Here is a 24676-nt window from a genome sequence, read left to right as displayed (position 1 = left end):
ATTTCAAAATTTGGGTGAGTTTCTTCATATGATGCTTACAATATGCAACTCACCCATATTAACGCTTTACCTATTCTAGCTTATGTTTCATTTAACACACTTTGTTTAGAATTTCATTAAATTTTTTTTACAGAGAAAAACAATGCTGACTGACTTAATCCTTTGACATGTGAACAGTAAATGACTCAAGTAATCTAAATGTTGCATTGATAAGCTATAAATACCCTGAAACACCCCATTTAAAAACAATAATTTACCACCTTAAAAAAAATTCAACCTTTTCATGAGAACCTAGAAAATCCATGTGAAATTACGTGGCATGAAGAGAACAGTGAAAAAACTGTAGCCATAACACAAATCAGGAGAAGGGCTGTGAGGTACACACAGCTGAGGATGAACACATAAAGACATAAAAAAACTGAAGATAATTAGAATATAAACACCGAAATCTTCTTTAAATTCAGAATGAGTCACTTTTACAGCCTGGGAACAGATGTTCTCTTAACATACAGAATTAATACCATTTCTTCCCCACAGATATTTTCAGTGTCTTACTTGGACCTACAAATAAACTCCAGAAAAATATTTATACCTAATTATGGAGGATCTATTACAACCCATCACTTTCTTATGTTTGTTCACTGCAATTACATATCAAAACATCCTCATAAGGTATAAAGTGTTCCCAGTATTTACTTGAATTGGCCCAATAAATAAACTCAATTATGTTGATTATAAAAAGTGAAAGGAACAATAACTAAACAGCTTATATATGGTTCCCCAATTAAACAAAATGATCTAACTAAATATCACTTAATTACACACATTGTGAACATCTTAAATTTATTTTGTGTGCTCTACTAAATTTTATAAAAACCATTATAATTTCTGACCAGCTCACACAATAAATACTTAATGAAGTTAAAACAAAAAACTATGAGAAACAAGTGAATTATATCACTAGCACGAGTACCAGACAAAACAGATAATTTGCACATGGAGATTCTCAACAATGATCCATTAGATTTTACAGTAATTAAATACTATCTAATTACTTGGGAAAATAGGTACAAATTTTCAAACACAATTGCTTGCTCTATAATTTTTTACACCTAATGTTTATCTTAGAGCAATACATTTATATATTTATCTCTATGTAAATCAAAACTAAGAGTCTGTATGTGTTTGCCAGAAGAGATGCCAAATGTCCAAAGAAAAATATGGAACATTTAAAAACATATTTATTCAGGACACAGAAATGTCTAAAGTATAATTATATTCTGATATAATACTAAATACAATCATAAAATTACCTGTAATAAAAAATAATTTAATTGTACATTTAAAACTAAAGTGTATAACTGGATTGTTTGTAATACAAAGGATAAATGCTTGAGGAGATAACTCATTTACTCTGATGTGATTACATGTTGCATGCCTGTATCAAAGTAACCCATATATGCCATGAACATATACACATACCATGTACCCACATAAATTTTTAAAAATAAATTTAAAAAGGAAAAATAATAAAAATTTAATATGAGAACAATATTCTTCAATTTATTTGCTGTTTAAAGCCACTGCAAAAAGAGATTACTAGAAATGTCATTAAACTATGTTACTAAAAGTACACTGTTACCATTTTTTACCTACACCTTTGAGTAAGGTGGGATAGGTGAAAGTTGTGGCATAATAACACTTCATTCCAGACACAGTAATTTCAACACATTAACAATTTTGTTGAATTAAAAAATTAAGTTCACACACAATCTTAAAAGAGAATTTTAAAATTTACTGTATTTTATTACATAAATGTACAAATGGTAAAAACAATTTATTACTAAAATTCAGATTTTTCTCTCACTATAATGCAGAAGAATATTACAACATGTACCCCATGCATCGCGCAATGATACAAGTCAACCACAAAGATGCATGCATCATCTCTTGCATCTTTCAATGTCCTTACTCATTCATGTAAAAGTTCATGAATGATGCCCACCTAAGAAGAATCACTCATACCTCTGATACAACAATTCATCACATGCTTTCATATAAACAATAAGTTGAATCAGTATGAAGTAATTTTAGAGTTGAATTTACTTTTCAAAAAATCTATATTTTTTCAAGTAAAAAAAGTATAATTTCAATGGAATAACTTCAAAAAGCTACTCCTTTTCAACTTATATACAAAGAAATTATCTGTTTCAGCTTTGGAATTTTTTTACAATTAACACTGATTTACTGTAAAGTTTCAAGTGTTAATGCCTTTTTCTTTCTACTGTAAATATTCTGACATTTAGCCTTAATTTTAGACTGAATATCTTTTCATATTTACTGCATCTACAAAATATCTTCTAGTATAAACTCTGTTTTTTTAAGCTATAGTTTTTGAACAAATGCTTTTCCAAATTTATTACATTTGTAAAATTTCTTTCCAATATAAATTCTCTAATGTCAAAGAAAGTTTGGGCAACTGCTTCAGGGTTTTCTTCTAATACAAAATATGCACAATAAGACCCATGATGCAAGTACAGGTACTACAACCCTCTTAATATTTGTATTGTCTATCTTCAGAATGCTTTTCTTCACTTTTAAGACCTGTATTTTCTAACAGGTCTTTCAACAAATATTACATTTATAATGATTTTATTAAGTACAAACTCTCTGATATTTAATAACACGAGTAGGCATTAATAGCTTTTCTACATTTTCTATATTTGTACAATTTTCTCAAGTATAAATGCTATCATGTGCAAAGAGACATGAGCATTGGTTAAAGGTTTTGCCACATTTTTAATATTCTTAGGGGTTTTCTTCAGTAAGAATTATATACAGTAAGATGTGACAAGCATTTGAAGGCTTTTCCACATTTTTCATATTTTTATGGCTTCTCACCAATACCATTTCTCTTACGTTTAGAACAGATTGAGTTGGGGTTAAAAGCTTTGTCAATTTTTTCACATGTGTAGAGTTTCTCTCCAGTATGAATTATGATTAGAAAAGACTGAGGAAGACTTAAAGGCTCCCACATTCTTCACATTTCTAAAATATTCCTCCAGTATGAGTTCTCTTACATTGAGGAAGGTTGGAGTACTGCTTAAAAGCTTTCCCGCATTCTTTACATTTGTAGGGTTTATCTACGGTGTGAATTTTCTTATGTTTATTCAGGTGTGAGGACTGTTTAAAGGCTTTGCCACATTGTTTACATATGTAGGGTTTCTCTCCAGTATGAATTTTCTTATGATTATGCAGGTTTGCAAACACTTTAAAGGCTCTGCCACAATCTTCACATTTGTAGGGATTTTTTCCAGAGTGAATTCTCTTGTGTACATTAAGGGTTGAGGACCAATTAAAGGCTTTACCACATTCTTCACATGTGTAGGGTTTCTCTCCAGTATGGATTCTCTTATGTGTCGTAAGAGTCGTGGACCTATTAAAGGATTTGCCACATTCTTCACATCTGTAGGGTTTCTCTCCTGTATGAATTCTCTTATGTTTAGCGAAGTCTGAGGATGTGGTAAAGACACAGCCACATTCTTCACACGAGAAGGGTTTCTCTCCAGCATGAATTCTCTTATGTTCATTAAGGGATGAGGACCACTTAAAGGCTTTACCACATTCTTCACATTTGTAGTATTTTTGTCCAGAATGAATTCTCTTATGTAAATTAAGGGTTGAGGATTGGTTAAATGCTTTACCACATTCTTCACATATGTAGGGTTTCTCTCCAGTATGAATTCTCTTATGTTTAGTAAGGTGTGAGGACCGAGTAAAGCCTTTACCACATTCTTCACACTTGTAGAATTTCTCTCTGGCATGAATTCTCTTATGTTTAGTAAAAACTGAGGACCGATTAAAGGATTTGCCACATTCTTCACATGTGTAGGGGTTCTCTCCAGTATGAATTCTTTTGTGTTGAGTTAGGCGTGAGAGCACGTGAAATGATTTGCCACATTCTTTACATTTAAAGGTTTTATCTCCAGTATATCTTATCTTATGTTTGTTTGAATTTGAAAATTTATGAAAAACTTTGACACATATATTAGATTGAATTATTTTGCTCTGGGTAGTTAATAAGCATTGGTTAATTCCATTATAACCACCTTTCTGCACCTTACACTCATTCACACTTTTACAAGTTTTTCTTAAATTCTCATGTCCACGTTTCTCATGTCCTTTTGGTATAAGTTTGTGGAATGAATCTTCTATGCCCTGCACTGTCCAAAGGTTTTGGGTGAAATGAGAACACACAGCTGAAAGAAATAAAAATAACAAATTATCCCACTTACTAGATTCATATAAATATACTTTACAGGCCAGGCACTATGGCTCAAGCCTGTAATTCCAGCAGTTTCTGAGGCCAAGGTGGGCAAATAATGAGGTCAGGAGTTCGAGACCAGCCTGGCCAACATGGTGAAACCCTGTCTGTACTAAAAATACAAAAAAAAAAGTGCTGGGAATGATGGTGCATACCTATAATCCCAGCTACTTGGGAGGCAGGAGAATCCCTTGAACCTGGGATGTAGAGGTTTCCATCAGCCAAGATCACACCACTGCACTCCAGGCAAGGTGACAGTGTGAGACCCGTCTCAATAAATAAATAAGTAAGTAAATATACTTTACAAATCTAATACATACAATTATGAATCTAATATATAAAAGTAAACAAAGTACATCAGTAAGATGCTCAGTAAATACCACAGGCCATAATTTCTTTACAGACATATATAACAAAAATATACTGACCAAAATGCCTTTGTGTGAAATCTATAAATGAGTTAATTGTGTGCAATGCCTCAGGTAAGCACAATTCCCAGAGCCACATAAAACATGAAGAAAAGTGCGTTACATTTACCCACTGCAGCTCTTCCTCCCCACAAATATAGCATTGTACTTTAGGAGTAAACTCCCAACACCTGGCTTCTTAGAGGAAAAATAGTGACACACGTATTCCTACTTCTGGCTTTTGGAAATTATTACAAAAACTGGTTTCTGTCTCCAATAATACAGGGCGCTGAAAGAAATGGTGGTGAGTCTGCTGAGACCAAAGGTAAATGTTTCATGAGCAGACAGCAGTCCTAAATACAGGGAACAGGTAGAGCAAGTGATTAGAGACCATAAGAAGAAACATGAACAAACACTTTTAACTGAAGAATAAACACAAAATTCTAGACAAGACACATCCTTACAACATGCATGAGAGGCTCCCATAATCTCTATCAAAGACAATTGGTTTCAGACTATGTCAGGACAAGGCAACATTGTAAAGATTGTGACAAATAGCTTTTAGTTAATGTTCAAATAACAATATTACAATGTAGGCAAAATATTAGTGCAACATGGCCCAATTAAAAATTTTGAAAATTTTCAGAAAACAACTATAAATAATGAAGATATTCAAATTTTAAAAATTTAACCTGAATAATGCTCAATGAGTGAAATAGAAACACATACAGTTTATAAAATCAGAAAAATAAGAATATCAATGAAAACATTAAAAATATAAAAAACAAGTCATGAAGGTGAAAAATACAACAATAATGACTGAGACATTTTCAAAAGTAAAAAAAGGATGTAAAAACTGAAGATGCTCCACAAGCTTCAACCAGGATACACACATAGAGATTTATAACAAGACACATACAAGCAAAGTTTCAAAAGTCAAAGACAAGAAGAGAATCTTAGGAGTTACAAGGCAAAAGTGATGTGTCATTTATAAATAAGTGTGGTCTTATAAGATAACCACTAAATCTGTCAAAAAAAAAAAATTCCAGATGTCAGGGAATTGCAATATAAAGTGGTGAAAGAAAAGTAGCTTCAGCCAGGCATGGTGGCTCAGACCTGTAATCCCAGCACTTTGGGAGGCCGAGGTGGGCAGATCACGAGGTCAGGAGTTCAAGACCATCCTTAGCCAACATGGTAAAACCCTGTCTCTACTAAAAATACAAAAAAATTAGCCAGGTGTGGTGGTACGTGCCTGTAGTCCCAGCTACTCAGGAGGCTGAGGCAAAAGAATTGCTTGAACCCAGGAGGCAGAGGTTGCAGTGAGCCGAGATCACGCCACTGCACTCTAGCCTGGGCGACAAAACAAGACTCCATCTCAAAAAACAGAAAAAGAAAAAAAAGAAAAATAGCCTCTAAGTGGGAATAATATAACCAGCAAAACTGTCCTAAAAATGAAGAAAAAGTAAAGACCTTGCAAGATAACCGAATGCTGAAAAAGTATATTAGCACTACATCTGCCTTGCAAAAAAAAAAAAAAAAAAAAAAAGCTAAAGAAAGTACCTTTCACTGAAGATAACATAATGCAAGAAAACTAAACATAATCATATGAAAACATAATTTTCTAGGAAAGATATGCACATACAAAAATATAAAGTTCTATACCATTATCATGATAGCACAGAAAACATTTTAATTATTCTCCAAAATGTGAAAGATAAAAGCAAAAAAAAAAAAACCTTAACAATAAACTGTTAATATGCAAAATAAAAATATGATTAGTGACATCAATAATAAAATTGAGGGCTGATGTAATGAGGAAGAATTTCAACATGCAACTAAAGTTAAGTTTTTACCAGTTTAAAATATATTATTTTAAATTTAAGAAATTTTATGTAATTCCCAAGATATCAAATAAAAAAGGATCTGTAGAGATACTCAAAAAACAAGGGCCTATTAATACAAAAATCAAAAAGACACAAACGAAGACAGAAAATAAGGGACAAAGATAAAATTATCAAGTAAAACAATAAAATAACATTAGTAAGCCTATCAGCAAATTATTTAAATATTTATGAAGTAAACTTTCCATTCAAAATATATGCACCAAATAAAAAAATTTTAACAATTAAAAAAACAAGATCCAACCTGCTTTTCTACAAGTCACTTAAAATCTAATGATTAAAGGAGACAAGGCAAGATGAAAAAAGATATTTCATGCAAATAACCAAATAAGAGGTCAAAATTATATTACACAAAGTGCATCTTAAGTGAAAAACTGTCCTATTTCATAAAATATGCCTTAACTAAAAGCTTATAAGAGACAAAGGACATTAAACAATAATGAAAATGTTCATTTACTGGAAACCCATGACAAATGTGTGTATATATATATATTAATGTGTGTATGTGTATCTCACATTAGGGTTTCAAATATATAAAGCAAATACTGACAGAAGTAAAGCAAGATATACAAAGCAATATAATTATACTAGGATATTTTGATACCCCAATTTCTGTAATGAATAAAACAAAAAGACAACATTCATAAGGGAACAGAAGACTTGAAAGCAGTTATTAAAAAATTATGCCTAACGGAATTGTAGAAAACACTGCTCAACAACAGCAGAATACACACCCTTCTCAATAGCTCATACAAAAGTCTTCTTGATAAACCACCGGTTAGGCCACAAAAAGACCCTTAACAAATTTTTTTAAATTAAAATTTTACAGATTATTTTTATGACCAAACTGGAATGAGAGTAGAATAAAAAAACTGAAAATCTTACATAATTATAGAAAGCAAACAATATACTCTTTAGCATGCTCTTGTTCAATGTTTGAAATATTTAATATTATGAAGCTGTCTGGACTGTTGAATGTAATATTCAGATTAAATGCAATCCCTGTCAAATTTCTAATTGAGTTTTTCCAGAAATAGAAACAGCAACCCCAAAATTAGGTAAAATTTCAAGAGACAATGTAGCACCAAGCGATCTTCAATAAGAAAAACAACAAGGCCGGGTGCGGTGGCTCACACCTGTTAATACCAGCACATTGAGAGGCCGAGGTGGGTGGATCACCTGAGGTTGGGAGTTCAAGACCAGCCTGACCAACATGGAGAAATCCCATCTCTACTAAAAAAATACAAAATTAGCTTGGCATGGTGGCACATGCCTGTAATCCCAGCTACTCAGGAGGCTGAAGCAGGAGGATCACTTGAACCTGGGAGGCAGAGGTTGCAGTGAGCTGAGACTGCACCATTGCACTCCAGCGTGTGCAACAAGCGTGGAACTGTCTCAAAAAAAAAAAAAGAAAAAGAAAAAAAGAAAAACAACAATGTTGGAGGCATCACAGCTCCTGATTTCAAAACACATGCAAAGCTAAAAATTGAAACAATTTAGTATGAGTATAAGCTGAACAGCTAGATGGATAAGATTAAATCTAGCACAAACATAAGCTCTCATATACATGGTCACATGAAGAGTAATTTGTATACTTATAATTATTGCAGCATTGTTACTGAAGCAAATAAATGAAAGTAATGCAAATGTCTCTCATCAGATGGATAAATATAATTTGAAATATTAATATTAGTTTTTTAGAAGCAAAAAATAATCTAATGAAATAAAAATAAATCTTAATGAAATTGTGCAACATGAAATAAGTCAGACACAAAGAGACAGAAACGATATGAATCAACTTACATAAGCTATCTAAAACAGTCTGATTCTGAAATAGAAAGCAATTGTTTTTGTAAAGCACCAGAAAACAGAAATACATAGTTGTTTAATGTGTAGTTTTAGCTTTGCAAGACACATTCTAGAGATACAATGCATAACACTGTCAATATAATATGACTAAACTGAGTATTAAAAATATTTAAGATTGTAAAGTTTGTTTGACAATTAAAAATAGTAATATCTAAAAGAGATACAGAGGTATGATAGCTTTTGAAATTATCTTCTAATCACAAAAGTGCTTCTCCCACACATAGAAATATAGATTCACAAATAAATAGAGGGTAAAATTAGAAGTATTTCAATGACAACTCACCTAGACAGGGTAAAATGACCATTGTATACACACAAACAGAGCAAGTATACAACTTATAAACAATGCAGGAACAATACAAATACAGATAAACAAACACAGAGACTTATATTGGAAATAGACATATCACCGAAGCATATCTGACTTGTGCTCCACACTGTCTGTATTAGTCCATTTTCATACTGCTGATAAACATACCCAAAGACTGGGTAATTTATAAGAAAAAAAAGGTTTAATGGACTCACAGTTACATGTGGCTGGGGTGGCCTCAAAATCATTGTGGGAGGTAGAAGGTGAAAGGCACATCTTACATGGTGGCAGACAAAAGAGAATAAGAACCAAACAAATGGGGAAACCCCTTATAAAAACCATCAGCTCTCATGAGTCATTCACTACTGTAAAAATGGTATGGGAAAAACCACCACCATGATTCAATTATCTCCCACTGGGTCCCTCCCACAACACATGGGAATTATGGGAGCTATAATTCAAAATAAGGTTTGGCTGAAGACACAGCCAAACCCTATCATTCCACCCCTGGCCCTTCCCAAATCTCACGTCCTCACATTTCAAAACAAATTATGCCTTCCCAACAGTCCCCCAAAGTCTTAACTCATTTCAGGTTAAACTCATAAGTCCACAGTCCAGTCTCATTTGAGAGAAAGTAAGTCCCTTCCACCTATGAGCCTGTAAAATCAAAAGCAAGTTAGTTATTTCCTAGACACAATGGGGGTGCAGGCATTGGGTAAATACACCCATACCAAATAAGAGAAATTGGCCAAAACAAGGAAGTTAGAGGCCCCATGCAAGGCCAAAATTCAGCAGGGCAGTCAAATCTTAAGGCTCCAAAATGATCTCCTTTGACTCCATGTCTCACATCCAGGTCACATTGATGCAAGAAATAGGTTCCCATGATCTTGAGCAGCTCCACCCCTGTGGCTTTGCAGGGTACAGTCAGCCTCCTGGCTGCTTTCATGGGCTGGTGTTGAGTGTCTGTGGATTTTACAGGTGCATGGCACAAGCTGTCGGTGGATCTACCATTCTGGGGCCTGGAGGACAGTGGCCTGCTTCTCACAGCTCCACTAGGCAGTGCCCCAGTGGGGACTCTGTGTGGGGGCTCCAACCCCACATTTCCCTTCTGCACTGCCCTAGCAGAGGTTCTCCATGAGGGTTGCACCCCTGCAGCAAACTTGACAGTCAGGCATTTCCATGCATATTCTGAAATGTAGGCAGAGGTTTCCAAACCTCAATTTTTGACTTCTGTGTACCTGCAGGCTCCAGACCACATGGAACCTACCAAGGCTTGGGGCTTGGACCCTCTGAAGCCAAGGCCTAAGCTGTACCTTGACCCTTTTTAGCTATGGGTAGAGTAGCTGGGACACAGGGCACCAATGCCCTAGGAAAGGGGGGCCTAGGCCCAACCCATAAAATTATTTCCCTCTTAGGCCTCCAGGCCTGTGATGGGAGAAGCTATCACAAAGTTCTCTGAAACGCCCTAGAGACATTTTTCCCAGTGTCTTAGTGATTAACATTTGGCTCCTCATTACTTCTGTGAATTTCTGCAGTGAGCTTGAATTTCCCTTCAGAAAATGGGTTTTTCTTGTCTATCACATCATCAGGCTGTAAAATTTCTGAACTTTCATGCTCTGTTTCCCTTTTAAAACTGAATGCTTTTAACAGTACCCAAGTCACCTCGTGAATGCTTTATGGGTTAGGAATTTCTTCTACCAGATACCCTAAGTCATCTCCCTCAAGTTCAAAGTTCCACAGATCTCTAGTGCAGGAGCAGAATGTCACCAGTCTTTCTGCTAAAACATAGCAAGAGACACCTTTACTGCATTTCCCAAGTTCCTCATCTCCACCTGAGAGCACCTTGGACTGGATTTCATTGTCCGTATCATTATTAGCACTTTGGTCAAAGCCATACAACACATCTCCAGGAAGTTCCAAACTTTCCCACATTTTCCTGTCTCCTTCTCAAGCCCTCCAAACTGTTCCAACCTCTGCCTGTTACCCAGTTCCAGAGTCACTTCCACATTTTCAGGTGCAGTTCCCGACTCTACTGGTACCAATTTACTGCAGAAGTCCATTTTCACACTGCTGATAAAGACATACCTGAGATTGGATAATCTATAAAGAAAAAGAGGTTTAATGGACTCACAGTTCCATGTGGCTGGAGAGGCCTCAAAATCATGGCAGAAGCCAAAAGTCATGTCATATATGGCAGGAGGCAAGACAGAATGAGAGCCAAACAAAAGGGGAAACCTTATAAAATTATCAGATCTCCTGAGACTTATTCACCACCATGAGAACAGTATGGGGGAAACTGCCCCCATGACTTAATTATCTCCCACAACACATGGGAATTATGAAAGCCATAATTCAAGATGAGATTTGGGTGGGGACACAATCAAACCATATCACTGTCTTACAGTGTACACAATTGAATATTGTCATACACAATTATAATATCAAATAACATCCTTGTCTTGTCCCAAATTTCAAATAAAACATTTTCTGCTTTTTTTGTTCTGTTCAGTATATAGATTTGTCAGTATATAGATTTCTGTTCAGTATACAGATTTGTTCAGCCATAGATTTGTCAAATGTGGCCTTTATTGTGTTGAGCTACATACCATCTATACATAATTTGTTGAGTTTCTTAAATCACAAATGCATGTTGAATTTTGCCAAATGCTGCTTCTGCAACCTCAATAAAAAAGAGGTGTCTAGCAGCAAACTTCATTAAAAAGCTGAACACTCTACACTGAAAATTATAAATCACTGATAAAAATCTGAAAAATACATGAAAAACTGAAAGATTTTTATGCTCATGAATTGAAAAATTATTATGAAAGTCGCTATACTACCCAAGGTGATCTACAGATTCAGTGCAATCTCTATCAAAATACCAATGACCTTTTTCACAGAAATGGAAAAAAAAAGCTTAAACTTTATAGGGAACCACCAAAGACCCCCAAATAGCCAAAGAAATCCTGAGCAAAAAGAATAAAGCTGGAGACATCACACTACCTGATTCCATAATATAATATAAAGCTACAATAAGCAAAGGAGCATGATTCTGGCATAAAAGTAGACAGATGACAGTATCCAGTGAGCCCAGTAATAAATCCATGAACCTAGAGCCAAGGGATTTTAAACAAAGATGTCTAGAACACACATTGGAGAAAAGAGTCTTTTCAATAAATAGTGCAAGGAAAACTGAGTATCTACATATAATCAAAAAAAGTAAAAATAAACCTAGGCCCCTACCTCTTTTGATATAAAAAACTCAATCACAAATAAAGATTTATATGTTTGGGAAACCCAAACATATAAAGCTATTTGAAGTAAACATAGAGAAATGTTTTACCACATATTAGAGAGAAAAAAATGTTTAAGACCTCAAAGTACATGTAAAAATATGCAAATGTGACTACAAAAAACTAAAAATGTTTCGCATAGCAAAAAAATCCCCAGAGTGAAGAGATAATCTACAGAATGAAAGAAAATATTTGCAAAGTATACTTATGACAAAAGATAAACTTACAGAATATATAACAAACTTAAAACAAAAATAACAATTTAAAAACAAGCAAGAGATCTTAACATACATTTTTCAAAAGAAGAAATACAAATGGCCAAAAAGTACATGCAAATATGCTCCATATCACTAATTATCAGAGAAATGAAAATCAAAACCACAATAAAATACCACATCACAGCCAGGCATGGTGGCTCATGCCTGTAATCCCAGCACTTTGGTTGGTTGAGGTGGGTGGATTACCTGAGGTTAGGAGTTCAACACCAGAATGGCCAACATGGTGAAACCTCATCTCTACTAAAAAGGCAGAATGAGCACAGCATGGTGGTGGGCGCCTGTAGTCCCAGCTACTTGGGAGGCTGAGGCAGGAGAATCACTTGAACCTGGGAGGCAGAGGTTGTAGTGAGCCAAAATCATGCCACTGCACTCCAGCCTGGGCAATTAGAGCAAAACTCTGTCTCAAAAAAAAAAAAACCAAAAACAAACAAACAAAAACATTACTTCAGTGAGAATGACTGTTATTGAAAAGACTGTAATTGAAAAGACTGGCTGGGCATGGTGGCTCACGCCTGTAATCCTAGCACTTTGGGAGGCCAAACTGGGCAGATTGCCTGAGCTCAGGAGTTCGAGACCAGCCTGGGCAACATGGTGAAACTCCGTCTCTACTAAAATACAAAAAAAAATTAGCTGGGCATGGCAGTATGCACCTGTAGTTCCAGCTACTTGGGAGGCTGAGGCAGGAGAACCGCCTGAACCCGGGAGGCAGAGGTTGCAGGGAGCTGAGATCACACCACTACACTCCAGCCTGGGTGACAGAGTAAGACTCCATCTCAAAAATAAATAAATTAATTAATTTAAAAAAAGACTAACAATTGTTAGTGAGAATGTATAGAAAAAGAAACAAATACAGTTGTAATATTGTAAGTTAGTAGAGCCATTATAGGAAAAAAAGTATCACAGGATAACATATTTAAACAATCAATATATGGTAATTTAGACTGTTTCTTTGACTCATCACCTAGACAATAAAATGATGACTACACACACACACACACACACACACACACACACACACACACAAAATTCAAATTGTTGGGTCATATGTTAGTTCTAATTTTTAGTTTTTAATTAAACAGGGCTGCTGAAGCATGTTAGTTCTATTTTTAATTTTTAAATTAAACATGATTGCTGGAGCATATAAAAGTTCTATTTTCTTTGTAGCTAAAAAAACAAAATCAGTAAGTCAAAGAGACATCTACACTCCTATGTTTATTACAGTACTATTTACAATAGCCAAGATATGGAATCAATCCAATTATTGAAAATCAGATGATAAAGAAAATCTAGTATAGATACACAACAAAATACTATTCAGTTATAAAAGACAATAAAAATTTGATATTTGCAAGGACACGGATGAACCTGGAGGCCATTACATTAAGTGAAATAAACCAGATCCACCAAGACAAGTACCACATGATCTTACACATATATGAAATCTAACAATATATGATAAAGGCTTCATGCACTGGTCTTGGCAATCATTTTTGGATATAACACCTAAGGCTCAGGAAACAAAAACATGAAAATACACATGGTACTACATAATCGTATCCAAAATATTCCAAGAATATTCAAAGCAGGACTTTAAATAGATATTTACAATGCATGTTCATTTATTATTATTTACAAAAGACAATTCCTGGAAACAACACAAATGTCCCTTTACAGATCAGTATCGGATTTTTAAAATGTGACATATATATACAATATTATTTCATTTTAAAACAGATATTCTGACATATCTTACAAAAAACAAAGCCTGAGAACATTACATTAGGTAAAATAAGATAGTCAAACAGAAACAGACATTAAATAATGACACTAATAAGAATATAAAAATTAGTCAAAATTATAAAAACAGTAAGTCAAATGGTGTTCTTCAGGAGCTGAAGAAAAAAGGTGGCAGTTTATTTTTTATTGGGTATTATATTTTACAAGATAAAATAAATCTAGACACCCATTGCAATATAATGTAAATATACTTCACATCACTAGACTGTACACTTGAAAATGTTTAAGGCAATTTTATTTTTTTCATAACAATTATTTACACCTACTTAAAAAGGTTACATTTCTCAGAAATTACCTGCAAATTGCAAAAGTGTTTCTCTCACAGAATAATATGTAATAAGACAATAAATAGATGGTAACTTTACACTGTTTTTTGACTACTCACCTACACAAGAAAACACTGATGACCACCAAAGAAAATAAATAATTTATAATCAAAGGAGGGGCAGTATTTATACAGGCAAATACCACCGAAGTTTTATAGGCAAAAAAAAGTCTGATTTATAAATGTATTTTAATTTGCCTCAAGTGAAACCCAATTATTTTTATTTGAATTAAACACCACTTGATCATAAAAGGTATAGAGTTGAAAATTACCAAATGTGAAGATCAGAAGTGAAAAAAATTAAATAATCGAGGAGTATCTACATGAAAAAAGATTCCCCAGTAAAATGGAGTTGAATACAATAAAAATTCTAACCCACAAAATATTAAATATATACAGATGTATCATAAAAACAATCCTTTAAATAACTACAGTTTTTAACTGTGACTATGTACTAACTGAAGAGCCAGGATTTTGAATCTTTGGCATGAAATGTACAGCAGTAAAAGAAAATGCATCTCAATAATTAATAAAATGCTCTAATGAAAATGAGCCATGTCAATACAGGTACTTATTACACAATGTGTAAACTTGAGCATTTTATTTCAGAAATTTTGAATTTGAAATCAGGTAATTTTGGCATAGAACATATCAGAAAGTGAAACATACAAGCGGAGTGACATAGCAAGATGGTAGACTAGGAGGTTCTCTACCTACAACTTCTAGTTATGAAAATACAGCAGTTATGTCCTGACAAAAGAACCTTTATGAAAACTTAGAAATCCATGTAAAAGGCTGTGAATCCAAGACTGAGGAGGGCTGTATTAAGAGGGCATGCACTTGCTTGAGTGGCATGCTTGCCCATCATAGTCCCAGCTACCGAATGAAATATGAATAATTCTCACTGTAAACATAGCTATAGATCATTTGGTTTTGTTCCTGCCACTAGCACCATCTGCCAAGACACTTAGGAGAATTCATAATGTCCTGTGTCTCAGGTGAAAGGCCTTGACATGTCGGTTCTGCCTGTGATCTCTAAATTAGCCCCAAACCCACCCCTTTCCCCGATCAGTCATAGTGTGGAAGAAATCCTGCACACACAGAGACCCACAGAAACACCCATCTGTGCCCCTGGATATAGCCTTGCCAATATTTATTCGATGGTGGATCTTTTTTTTTTTTTTTTTGAGAGAGTCTCACTTTGTCACCCTGGCTGCAGAGTGCAGTGGTGTGTTATTTGCTCACCGCAACCTCCAGCTCCCAGGTTCAAGCAATTCTGCTGCCTCAGTCTCCCGAGTAGCGGGATTACAGGTGTCCGCCACCATGCCAGCAAATTTTTGTATTTTTAGTAGAGATGGGATTTCGCCAATTTGGCCAGGCTGGTCTTGAACTCCTGACCTCAGGTGATCCGCCCACCTCGGCCTCCCAAAGTGCAGGGATTACAGATGTGAGCCACTGCACCTGGCCCTGATGGTGGATTTTGATGTGGCACTATAACCTGGCTCCGAGTCCATGCAACCAAAGTCCAGGGGCAGTTTTTCCTAACCTGAAACCTGCCAAAAAGCACACCTATAGGCATGCTGGCTGACTTTATTCCCACTGTGAATCTTGAAGTAGCCCTATAACCCAGAGCCATTCCCTGTCCACTAGAGTCTGGGAGCAGTCTTGCCCACCCAGAAATCTGAAGGTAGAAATGCTGTGAACCCAGAAACAGAGCTGAAGTCTTAGCTGTGTATCCTGAAGCAGCCCTGTGAATCAGTTCCACACCTTTTCAGCTGTGATCAAGGACCAACCGTGCTCTTCCAGGAACCTGTCCAATGACTGGATTAGAGCATTTCCAAAAACCAGCAAAAGCCTCACAGAAGGAGTCACACCAGCTAACATTTACTGTATCAGCACCCCCAGATATAATTGGAGGGTTTTTTTTTCCTGGAGATGGACTCTTGCTCTGTCGCCCAGGCTGGATGGAGTGCAGTGGCGTGGTCTCAGCTCAGTGCAACCTCTGCCTCCCGGGTTCAAGCAATTCTCCTGCCTCAGCCTCCCGAGTAGCTGGGGCTACAGGCACACACTGCCATGCCTGGCTAATTTTTTGTATTTTAGTAGAGACGGGGTTTCACCATGTTGCCCAGGCTGGTCTTGAACTCCTGAGCTCAGGCGATTCGCCCGCCTTGGCCTCCCAAAGTGCTGGGATTTTTTTTTTTCTCAGCACTAGTCATATTGATCAACATCTTGAAGAAAGTTCTGTCTTCTCAGAAAACAGACAGAATCCACAACTGTCTGATGCCCTGATTACAGGTCTGCCAAGCATGAACTTCATGGCATGCCCAGTAGTAGTTACATGACCTGGCTCCAATGCACTTAACTGCAATATCAACAGAAATCTCATCAGTCCAGAGATCCAACAGAAGAAGATATTTACCTCCCCAAATTAGTTTATAATAACTGAAAGAGGTATTTGCTCCTTCAGACGCAAGGACATCCTTAATGGATCATGAAGGATCAAGCAAATATAACACCACCAAAGAAAACTAAAAATGTTCCAGTAACCACTTACAATAAAACACAGATCTAAAAAATGACTAACAGAGAATTCAAGATAATCTTCAAGCATCTCACCAGTCTGATCAACATGGTGAAACCCTCTTTCTACTAAAAATACAAAAATTAGTCAGGTGTGGTGGTGCACACCTGTAGTCACAGCTACTTGGGAGGCTGAGGCAAAAGAATTGCTTGAATTTGGAGGGTGAAGGTTGCAGTGAGTCAAGATCACCCCACTGCACTCTAGCCTGAGCAACCGAGTGAGACTCTGTCTCAAAAAAAATAAAAAATAAAAATAAAAACTCAGTAAGATGCAAAAGTACACAGATTACTAAATTTTTTTGCAACAATGCATGAACAAAATCACAATACAGAAAAAGAAACCATTAAAAAAGAACCAAATAGATATGCTGGAGTGAAAGTAAAAACAGTAGAACTGAAAAATTTAAGAGAAAGCTTTAACAGGAGCCTCAGCTATACAAAAAAAAAAAGAAAAAAAAAAAAAAACCCCAGCAAACATAAGTCATTTGAAAGTTTCTAATTAGAATTTTTTGAAAAATGAAAGCGTGAATAAAGCATTTGGGACCCATGCTATATAGTAAACCGTAAAAAGGTACGTATTTTAGGAGGGTCAAAAGAGAGAAAACTTTTTTTTTAATTGTTTAAAGATATAATGTGTTAAAATTTTCCCAATCTTGGAAGAAATACAGACATTCAGTTTTATGAGGCTCAAAATATCAGTAGCAAGAAGAACCTAATAAAAAACTTGCCCAGGACACATTATAATTAAACTGCCAAAAATTCAAAGACAATGGGAGATTCTTAAAAGAAGCAAGAAAAAGAGATTCTTCTCATACAAGGGAACATCTATAAGGTTATTAGTAAATTGCTCAGCAGAAACCATGCAAGCCACACATAAGTGAGACCATATATTTAAAGTGCAAATGAACACAGAAAAAGAAAAAACTTTGACAAATAAGGAGACTATACCTGACAAAGCTGTCCTTTACAAATGAAGTATCAATCAAGATATTCTCAGATTAAAAAATAAGTGGAGGGAATTTATAATCACTAGACCTGTCTTACAAAAAAATGTTAATGAGAATTTTTCAAGTTATAAGGATGGAATCCTAAGTTACAGCAAGAAAACATAAAAGTATAAATCTTACTGGAAAACATATATATATAGAAGGCTATATCACTAATTATGGTGCATAAATCACTTTTAACTCTGATGTAAAAGTTACAAAAAAAGCATTAAAACAAATACAGCTTCAGTATATTTGTTAACAGGTACACAATATTAAAAAAAAGTAAAGGGTGACATAAATAGTGTGTTAAAGGAAGTAAAATTGTTTAATTTTTCTACACATAGAAGGTAACTTTTGCTTGAGGCCTGGAGTTCAAAACCAGTCTGGTCAATATAGCAGGACTCTGTCTCTAAAATAAATACGTGAATAAAATAAAATAAAGATCTCACAAAGCTGTTTAGTTTTTTTTAAAAAAGAAGCACTGGGCGTGATGTCTCATGCATGGGATCCTAGCACTTTGAGAGGCCAAGGCAGGTGGAGTGCTTGAGCCCAGGAGTTCAAGACCAGCCTGAGCAACATGGCAAAACCCTGTCTCTATATAAAGTATGGAAAAAAGTTGCCATACTTGTGCTTGTAGTCCCAGCTACTCAGGAGGGTAAGATGGGAAGATTGCTTGAACCTGGGGAGGTCGAGGCTGCACTGAGCTGTGAATGTACTGCATTTCAGTCTGAGTCACAAAGGAAGACCCTATCTGTACAAAAAAAAGAAGTTACATTGTTATCTCAAGCTAGACTTTTATAACTATGAGATGTTTTATGTAAGTCTCTTGGAAATTAAAATAAAAACGGTAGTAGATACACACAAAAGAAAAAGAATCAAAGCATATAACAAAAACAAAACAAAAATTCAAGAAAATGCAAGGGAAGAAAGCATGAAAGAATTAAAGCACAGAAACTACTAAATGGTCAGAAAACAATGAACAAAATGGCAGTAATAAGTTCTTACCAACAATTCCTTTAAATAGAAAAACATTTATTTATCCAATGAAAACACGTTGCTATTGTTTGAGTGTCCTTCCAAAATTTATGTTAATATTTAACTGCCACTGTGAGAAAATGAAGTGAGCCCCTTAAGAAGCTATTAGGTTATGACAGCTCTACTCTCAAAGTGCTGTGATTACAGGTGAGAGCCATGGGGCCTGGCCTGAGAGCTCTACTCTCATGAAAGGATTAGTATCATTATTCCCACACTGGGAATTAGTGGTTCAAAGATGAAAAAGAATATTCCATGCCAATAACTAAAAAAGTGTAGGAGTGGCTATATCAAACAAAAGAGACATATAGAAAAAAAAAACCTGTCATGAAAAAAAAAACTTTGCATATGATGGGGTCTTATATCTGAAAAAACCTACTTCACTAAAACACCATTAGAACTCATACATTTAGTCAAGATACAGGATTAAAAAATTAGTGTTTCTACATGCCAACAGTGAACAACGTGAAAATCAAACCAAGAGAGTAATCCCATTTACGGTAGCCACAAATTAAAATTAAATACCAGGAATGAACTTAACCAAAGAAGTGAAAGATCTCTATGATGAATACTATAAAACATCGATGCAAGAAATTAAGCAAGAGAAAAAAAGGAAAGATATTATATGTTCATGAATAGGAAGGATCAGTATTATTACAATTTTCATACTACCCAAAATGATCTACAGATTTAATGCAATTCCTATCAAAGCATCAACGACATTCTTCACAGAAATAGGAAAAACAATCTTATAATGTACACAGAACCATAAAAGACTCAAAATAGCCAAAGCCATTGTACGAAAAAAGAAACTGGAGGAATCATAGTATTTGAATTTAAATGATACAACAGAGCTACTGTAATTAAAATGGCATAAAACTGATCAGTTCAGCAGAGAGAATGCAGAGATAAATCCATATTATGGCAAACGTCTTTTTGACAAAGCTGTCAGGAATATATTTTTACCGGTAGAAAGTGTCCAAGTTCTTGGCATCTTGAACAAAGAATTGGACAAAATGCACAAAGCAAGGAAGGAATAAAAGGATTTACTAAAAATGAAAGTACACTCCACAGTGAGGGCCCAAGCATAGGGACTCGAAGGCCCCGTTACAGAATTTTTAGGAGCTTAAATATCACCTAGAGGATTCCATTGGTCACTTTGGGTATGCCCAACGTAAATGGAGAGGGTGAAGTAAAGTTAGTTATTTACGGCGCACACCCTATGGAGAGGGTATTTCCTGTTATAGCTAAAGTGTGAATTGGCCTTATGGTCCCTGCCTCCAGACCCTGTTTTCCTGCCTCATCTCCCCCGAGAGATGTGATCCCCATAAATCCTTATAGGAGACAGGGGGTTCGACGGTCTTTTTCTTTCTGTAACTGCTTTATGCTGGCTTGGGGCATAGTCCCTGTCTATTGGGGATCACAGTACTCTCGCCCTGTTCTGTCTAGTGGAGGCAGGGTAGTTTCTTGATGGCCAGGGGTGTGTTTTCACCTGGAACTGGCTGGAGATTTCATTGCATGATCATCTGAAGCTTGATGGTCTCTAGGCAAGAGCAAATGTGTTTGGTTAAAAGATATAATGGGGGTGGATACCTATGCTGTTAGGAATGTTTGTTACAGAGATTTGCAGAAGAAAAAAACCTGATTTGTTCTAGAATTTATGTGTTTCCTTAAAGTCTTGGCACAAGCAACTCCATTTTGTTTTGGTCTGTTGGTGCCTAGTGTATGAGCTTAGTCCAAAACAATGGCATCCCAGAATTTTGTTTAAAAACTTCCCCCTTGGCCGTGCATGGTGGCTCACGCCTGTAATCCCAGCACTTTGGGAGGCTGAGGCAGGTGGATCACGAGGTCAGGAGTTCAAGATCAGCCTGGGCAAAATGGTGAAACCCCATCTCTACTAAAAATAGAAAAATTAGCCAGGCGTGGTGGCAGGCACTACTCCCAGCTACTTGGGAGGCTGAGGCAAAGAACTGCTTGAACCTGGGAGGCGGAGGTTGCAGTGAGCCAAGATTACACCACTGCACTCCAGTCTGGGTGACAGAGACTCCGTCTCAAACAAAAGAAAAGAAAAGAAAACAAAACAAAACGAAATTCCCCCTTTTTGGTTAGGTTCTCACTTAGATTAGAGTGTGTCCAAAATTTAGGGCCTTAGAGCCACTCTCAGTTACCATCATTTTGGATTTCTGGTCTCAGCACATTATTTATAGGTTATGGCGTTCTCATGGTTGCACATTTCTTTTAGCTCCTGTTATTCTAGTTGAAGAGAGACCATATGACATCCTAGAGATGGCTGCATGCAAGCATTTAAAACCTTTGAGAGAACACAGCACACAAGGGAGACTATTATTATGACTATTGGGAGGAAAATACCAAGAGTTCACAGTATGCTCCTTACTCAAGGTTTCCATAAACCAAACCTCGTAAAATTAAATAGATCAAAGAATGAGCCGGATAAAGAGTTTACTTACTTAGCAATTTCTTTGTTAATCCTCTACCACTGAATTTCTATAATCTTCATTTGATGTATTTCTCCATAAGCCACAAGCACCAGCAGCTGCACAGATACTTCTTTGTTTAGTCAATTCTATTATAACTTTCACAAAAGCATTTAAAGTCTATTGTGTAACTGTAGCCTTTACGGTAGAATTTGCTATACAGCCTATCATGAGGGATACCTTTTTAATCATTGCTTCTTTTACTTTAAACCATGGAAAAGGACCTAACAAATGATGCCCCTCTAGAAGAGTGAAGGCCTCCTGGCAATGGTCTCTTTAACCCATGGTGTGGGTTAACAGGAGTGAATGAATGTTTTGTTTTTGGACTGATTATGAGGCAATGTATGTACCATTAAAGTTTCTTACTTACACTGACTGGACTTTCATCTTTTATGTATCAAAATATAAGCTTATCCATGTATAAGGCTGGCTGCAAACTCCTTCATAAATAGAAGTATACTCCAAAAATGCACTTAACAGACCCCTTTTCTACTTTTAATGTTTGTAGAGGCATAAGAAAAAAAATTCAAAGGTAAGAGTTTTATGATAGAAGTTTTAATTTGTGAACTTGGGAAAAGCTGTTTACATCAAGGATGCCATCTTCTTGGGAGAAATCTCCCTAGTTAGCTTCACCTCAAGGGTCCCAATGGCTGCACAGTTCCAAAAATGTGCAGGGGCCCTTATCAAAACCCGTTAACCTAAAGCCCAAAGTCCTGACATTTTATTGTAGTGTGGGTGGTAAGGACAGTTTTTCTCCAATGTTCTCAGAAGATTTAAACCATAAAAAGCTTTTTTACCTGCTGGAAATATACTGTAGCATAATAATCTCAGCCTCCCTGCATAGGAAAGCTTTTATACAACCAGAAAACATGCACTGAAAATAACAACTGAATGAAATCCCTTTATAAAATGTTTAAATGGCCCACCAGGTGACCAAATATACCTGAAGCTTTAATTGTATTGTACTTTTTTGGTATTTAATTTTTGTTTTACTTGGGTTAGTAGGTTAGTAGCTTTACACAAGGAAATTTGATTATTTCTGCAGTTTATAATAACCATAATTATAATTGACAGCATATACTATTTTAGAAATCTCATACAATTTTGGAACATATATTAGTATTATTCACAAAAATATAACCTAAAGAAGATTGAACATCATTTTAGCAATCACATGTACCCAAACATGTCAAATAATCCCGTTTACCTCCTTCCTGAATGTTTTCTGATCCATCCAAAAAGCCAGGCATTAGGAAACAAGCATGTATGTGAAATTTGGCTTTACATTACATCCAGCTTCATGCTTAACTATATTTAAAAAAATAATTGCCAAACTGCTGATGCATTTTTACAATACTTTTTATTTTACTTTAATCAAAACTAACAGCTTTATGAAGATGTTTAATTAGCCAAATGTCTCCAATTCTTTATCAGGTTTTAAAAAATATTTTATTATTTAAACTTTTTCCACATTTTTTGCCTAATGATTCCTTACTACACTGTTTTATGAATAACCTTTTTAAATCTGTAATTTGAACCAACTTTTAGATAACTATTGAATTAGACAAAATTATTCTCTTTTTTTTTTCCATGAATAACATAACCCTTTCTGGTACATTTGGTATACAGAATTACATGTTAAATAGAAACCTAAAACTTTAGTGAAACCCTAAAAAGCAAAAAATCCTGAACTATTGGATATGGACAATTCCGCAATTTTAGAAACATATTTCCTATATCACAGCCCTTTTCTTAACTGGAAATGACCCAGATATTAAATGAGCATTAAAAATAACCTTATGGTTTTAATTTACACAAAAAGTTTACCTAAAACAATTATCTTATTCACTATTCTTAGTTTTTTACTTTTAACAAGGGAGAAATGAGACATTAATTGACATATGTAAAATGAACATTGGTTTGGTCCAGAAAGGCAGGACAACTCAACGTGAGGAGGATGCTTGGAGGCTTTCAGATTACAGGTATGTGCGAGGCAAACAGTTGCATTCTTTTGAGTTTCTGATTAACCTTTCCAAAGGAAGCAATCAGATACGCATTTATCTCAGTGAGACTTCGGATAGAATGGCAGGCAGGCTCACCCTAAGCAGCTCCCAGCTTGAATTAACACTGACATTTAAAAATATTTAGCAAAGACAAACATAAAATTCAGACAAAATGTATGCTGACAATTATGAAGGCATTTATATTTTTATTCCACCAATAATTTTAAAGCTAGCTTGTTTAGTAAAGTTATACTTTAAGTCACATCAACTTGAAAATTGCTTAGACTTAATTTATGAGCGCTCTTTTACTTATAAGCCAGTTTGGTAGACATAACATATAACAGTACGTGTACATGCAAATAAAGACATCTAGACATGTATACACACACATAAATGAAGACTCAATAGCTTGGAACCTTAGCAATGAGATAGCAATAGAAACTTACTGGTTTTACTTTGCCCAGCAGATAATCCAATGAAGGCTGTGAACCAAAATTTTGGGTAAAGCAGTCTCCATGGCAGTTTGATTTTTAAAGGCCAAACCTCCCCAGAATCCAAAGAGCACTGGGGCCAAACCATACCAAAGGAGGGCATCACACATTAACCAGGTCCCCTGCTTGGAACCACAGCACAAAAGCCTGCATAGGTACAGTGTCATTCCACTTTTCCATTCAACAGTAAACTCCAAATTCCAAACAATGTTGGGACCAAACAGCATTGCAACTATGAGAGAAAATTCCAAGGAGGGTTTGGTACCGGACCTCAGAACCTCTGCCAAGAACATCCCCTTTGGGAAGGTTGAGGTCCGCAGGACCCACAGAGTATCCTCCTGTGGATCCGATCTCAGTGTCAGATGTCTCTGACCTTAGGTGGGCACCTCCAGAACAACTATAAGCTTTATAAAAATACCCATGAACTGCAATGAGAACTGGATGCCAGGTGGGCCTTTTTGTTCCTTAGCCAGTTGAGTACGATAAGGGAAGAATTTAGCATAAGAAAGTTTAAGTCCCTTAAAACATGTGCGAGTTTGCTCTGAACTGTGCCACACATAGGGATCGGGGACCACGTGCAGA

The 24676-nt window shown here is 35.7% G+C and overlaps 1 protein-coding gene across 2 annotated transcripts in view; it reads right to left on the bottom strand.

Annotated features, from left to right (window-relative positions):
• Positions 1-1778: 1778 nt before the first annotated feature.
• The window catches only part of LOC129035577 (zinc finger protein 718), a 38896-nt gene continuing 15998 nt past the window's right edge, over positions 1779-24676 (bottom strand). Inside the window, exons 1-2 of one of the 2 annotated variants that reach the window (XM_063663437.1) lie at positions 12569-12721; positions 1779-4259 (exon numbers count right to left, since the gene is read on the bottom strand). In XM_063663437.1, coding sequence (XP_063519507.1) covers positions 3049-4259; positions 12569-12617 — 1260 coding nt within the window. In that variant the 5' untranslated portion in view covers positions 12618-12721 and the 3' untranslated portion in view covers positions 1779-3048. Of the gene's footprint in view, positions 4260-12568; positions 12722-24676 lie in introns of those variants that run through there. The other variant, XM_054486101.2, reaches the window with a different exon arrangement.

The sequence above is a fragment of the Pongo pygmaeus genome, chromosome 3 (assembly GCF_028885625.2).
Source record: "Pongo pygmaeus isolate AG05252 chromosome 3, NHGRI_mPonPyg2-v2.0_pri, whole genome shotgun sequence".
NCBI lineage: Eukaryota > Metazoa > Chordata > Mammalia > Primates > Hominidae > Pongo > Pongo pygmaeus.
This window is presented reverse-complemented; position numbering and strand designations above follow the sequence as displayed.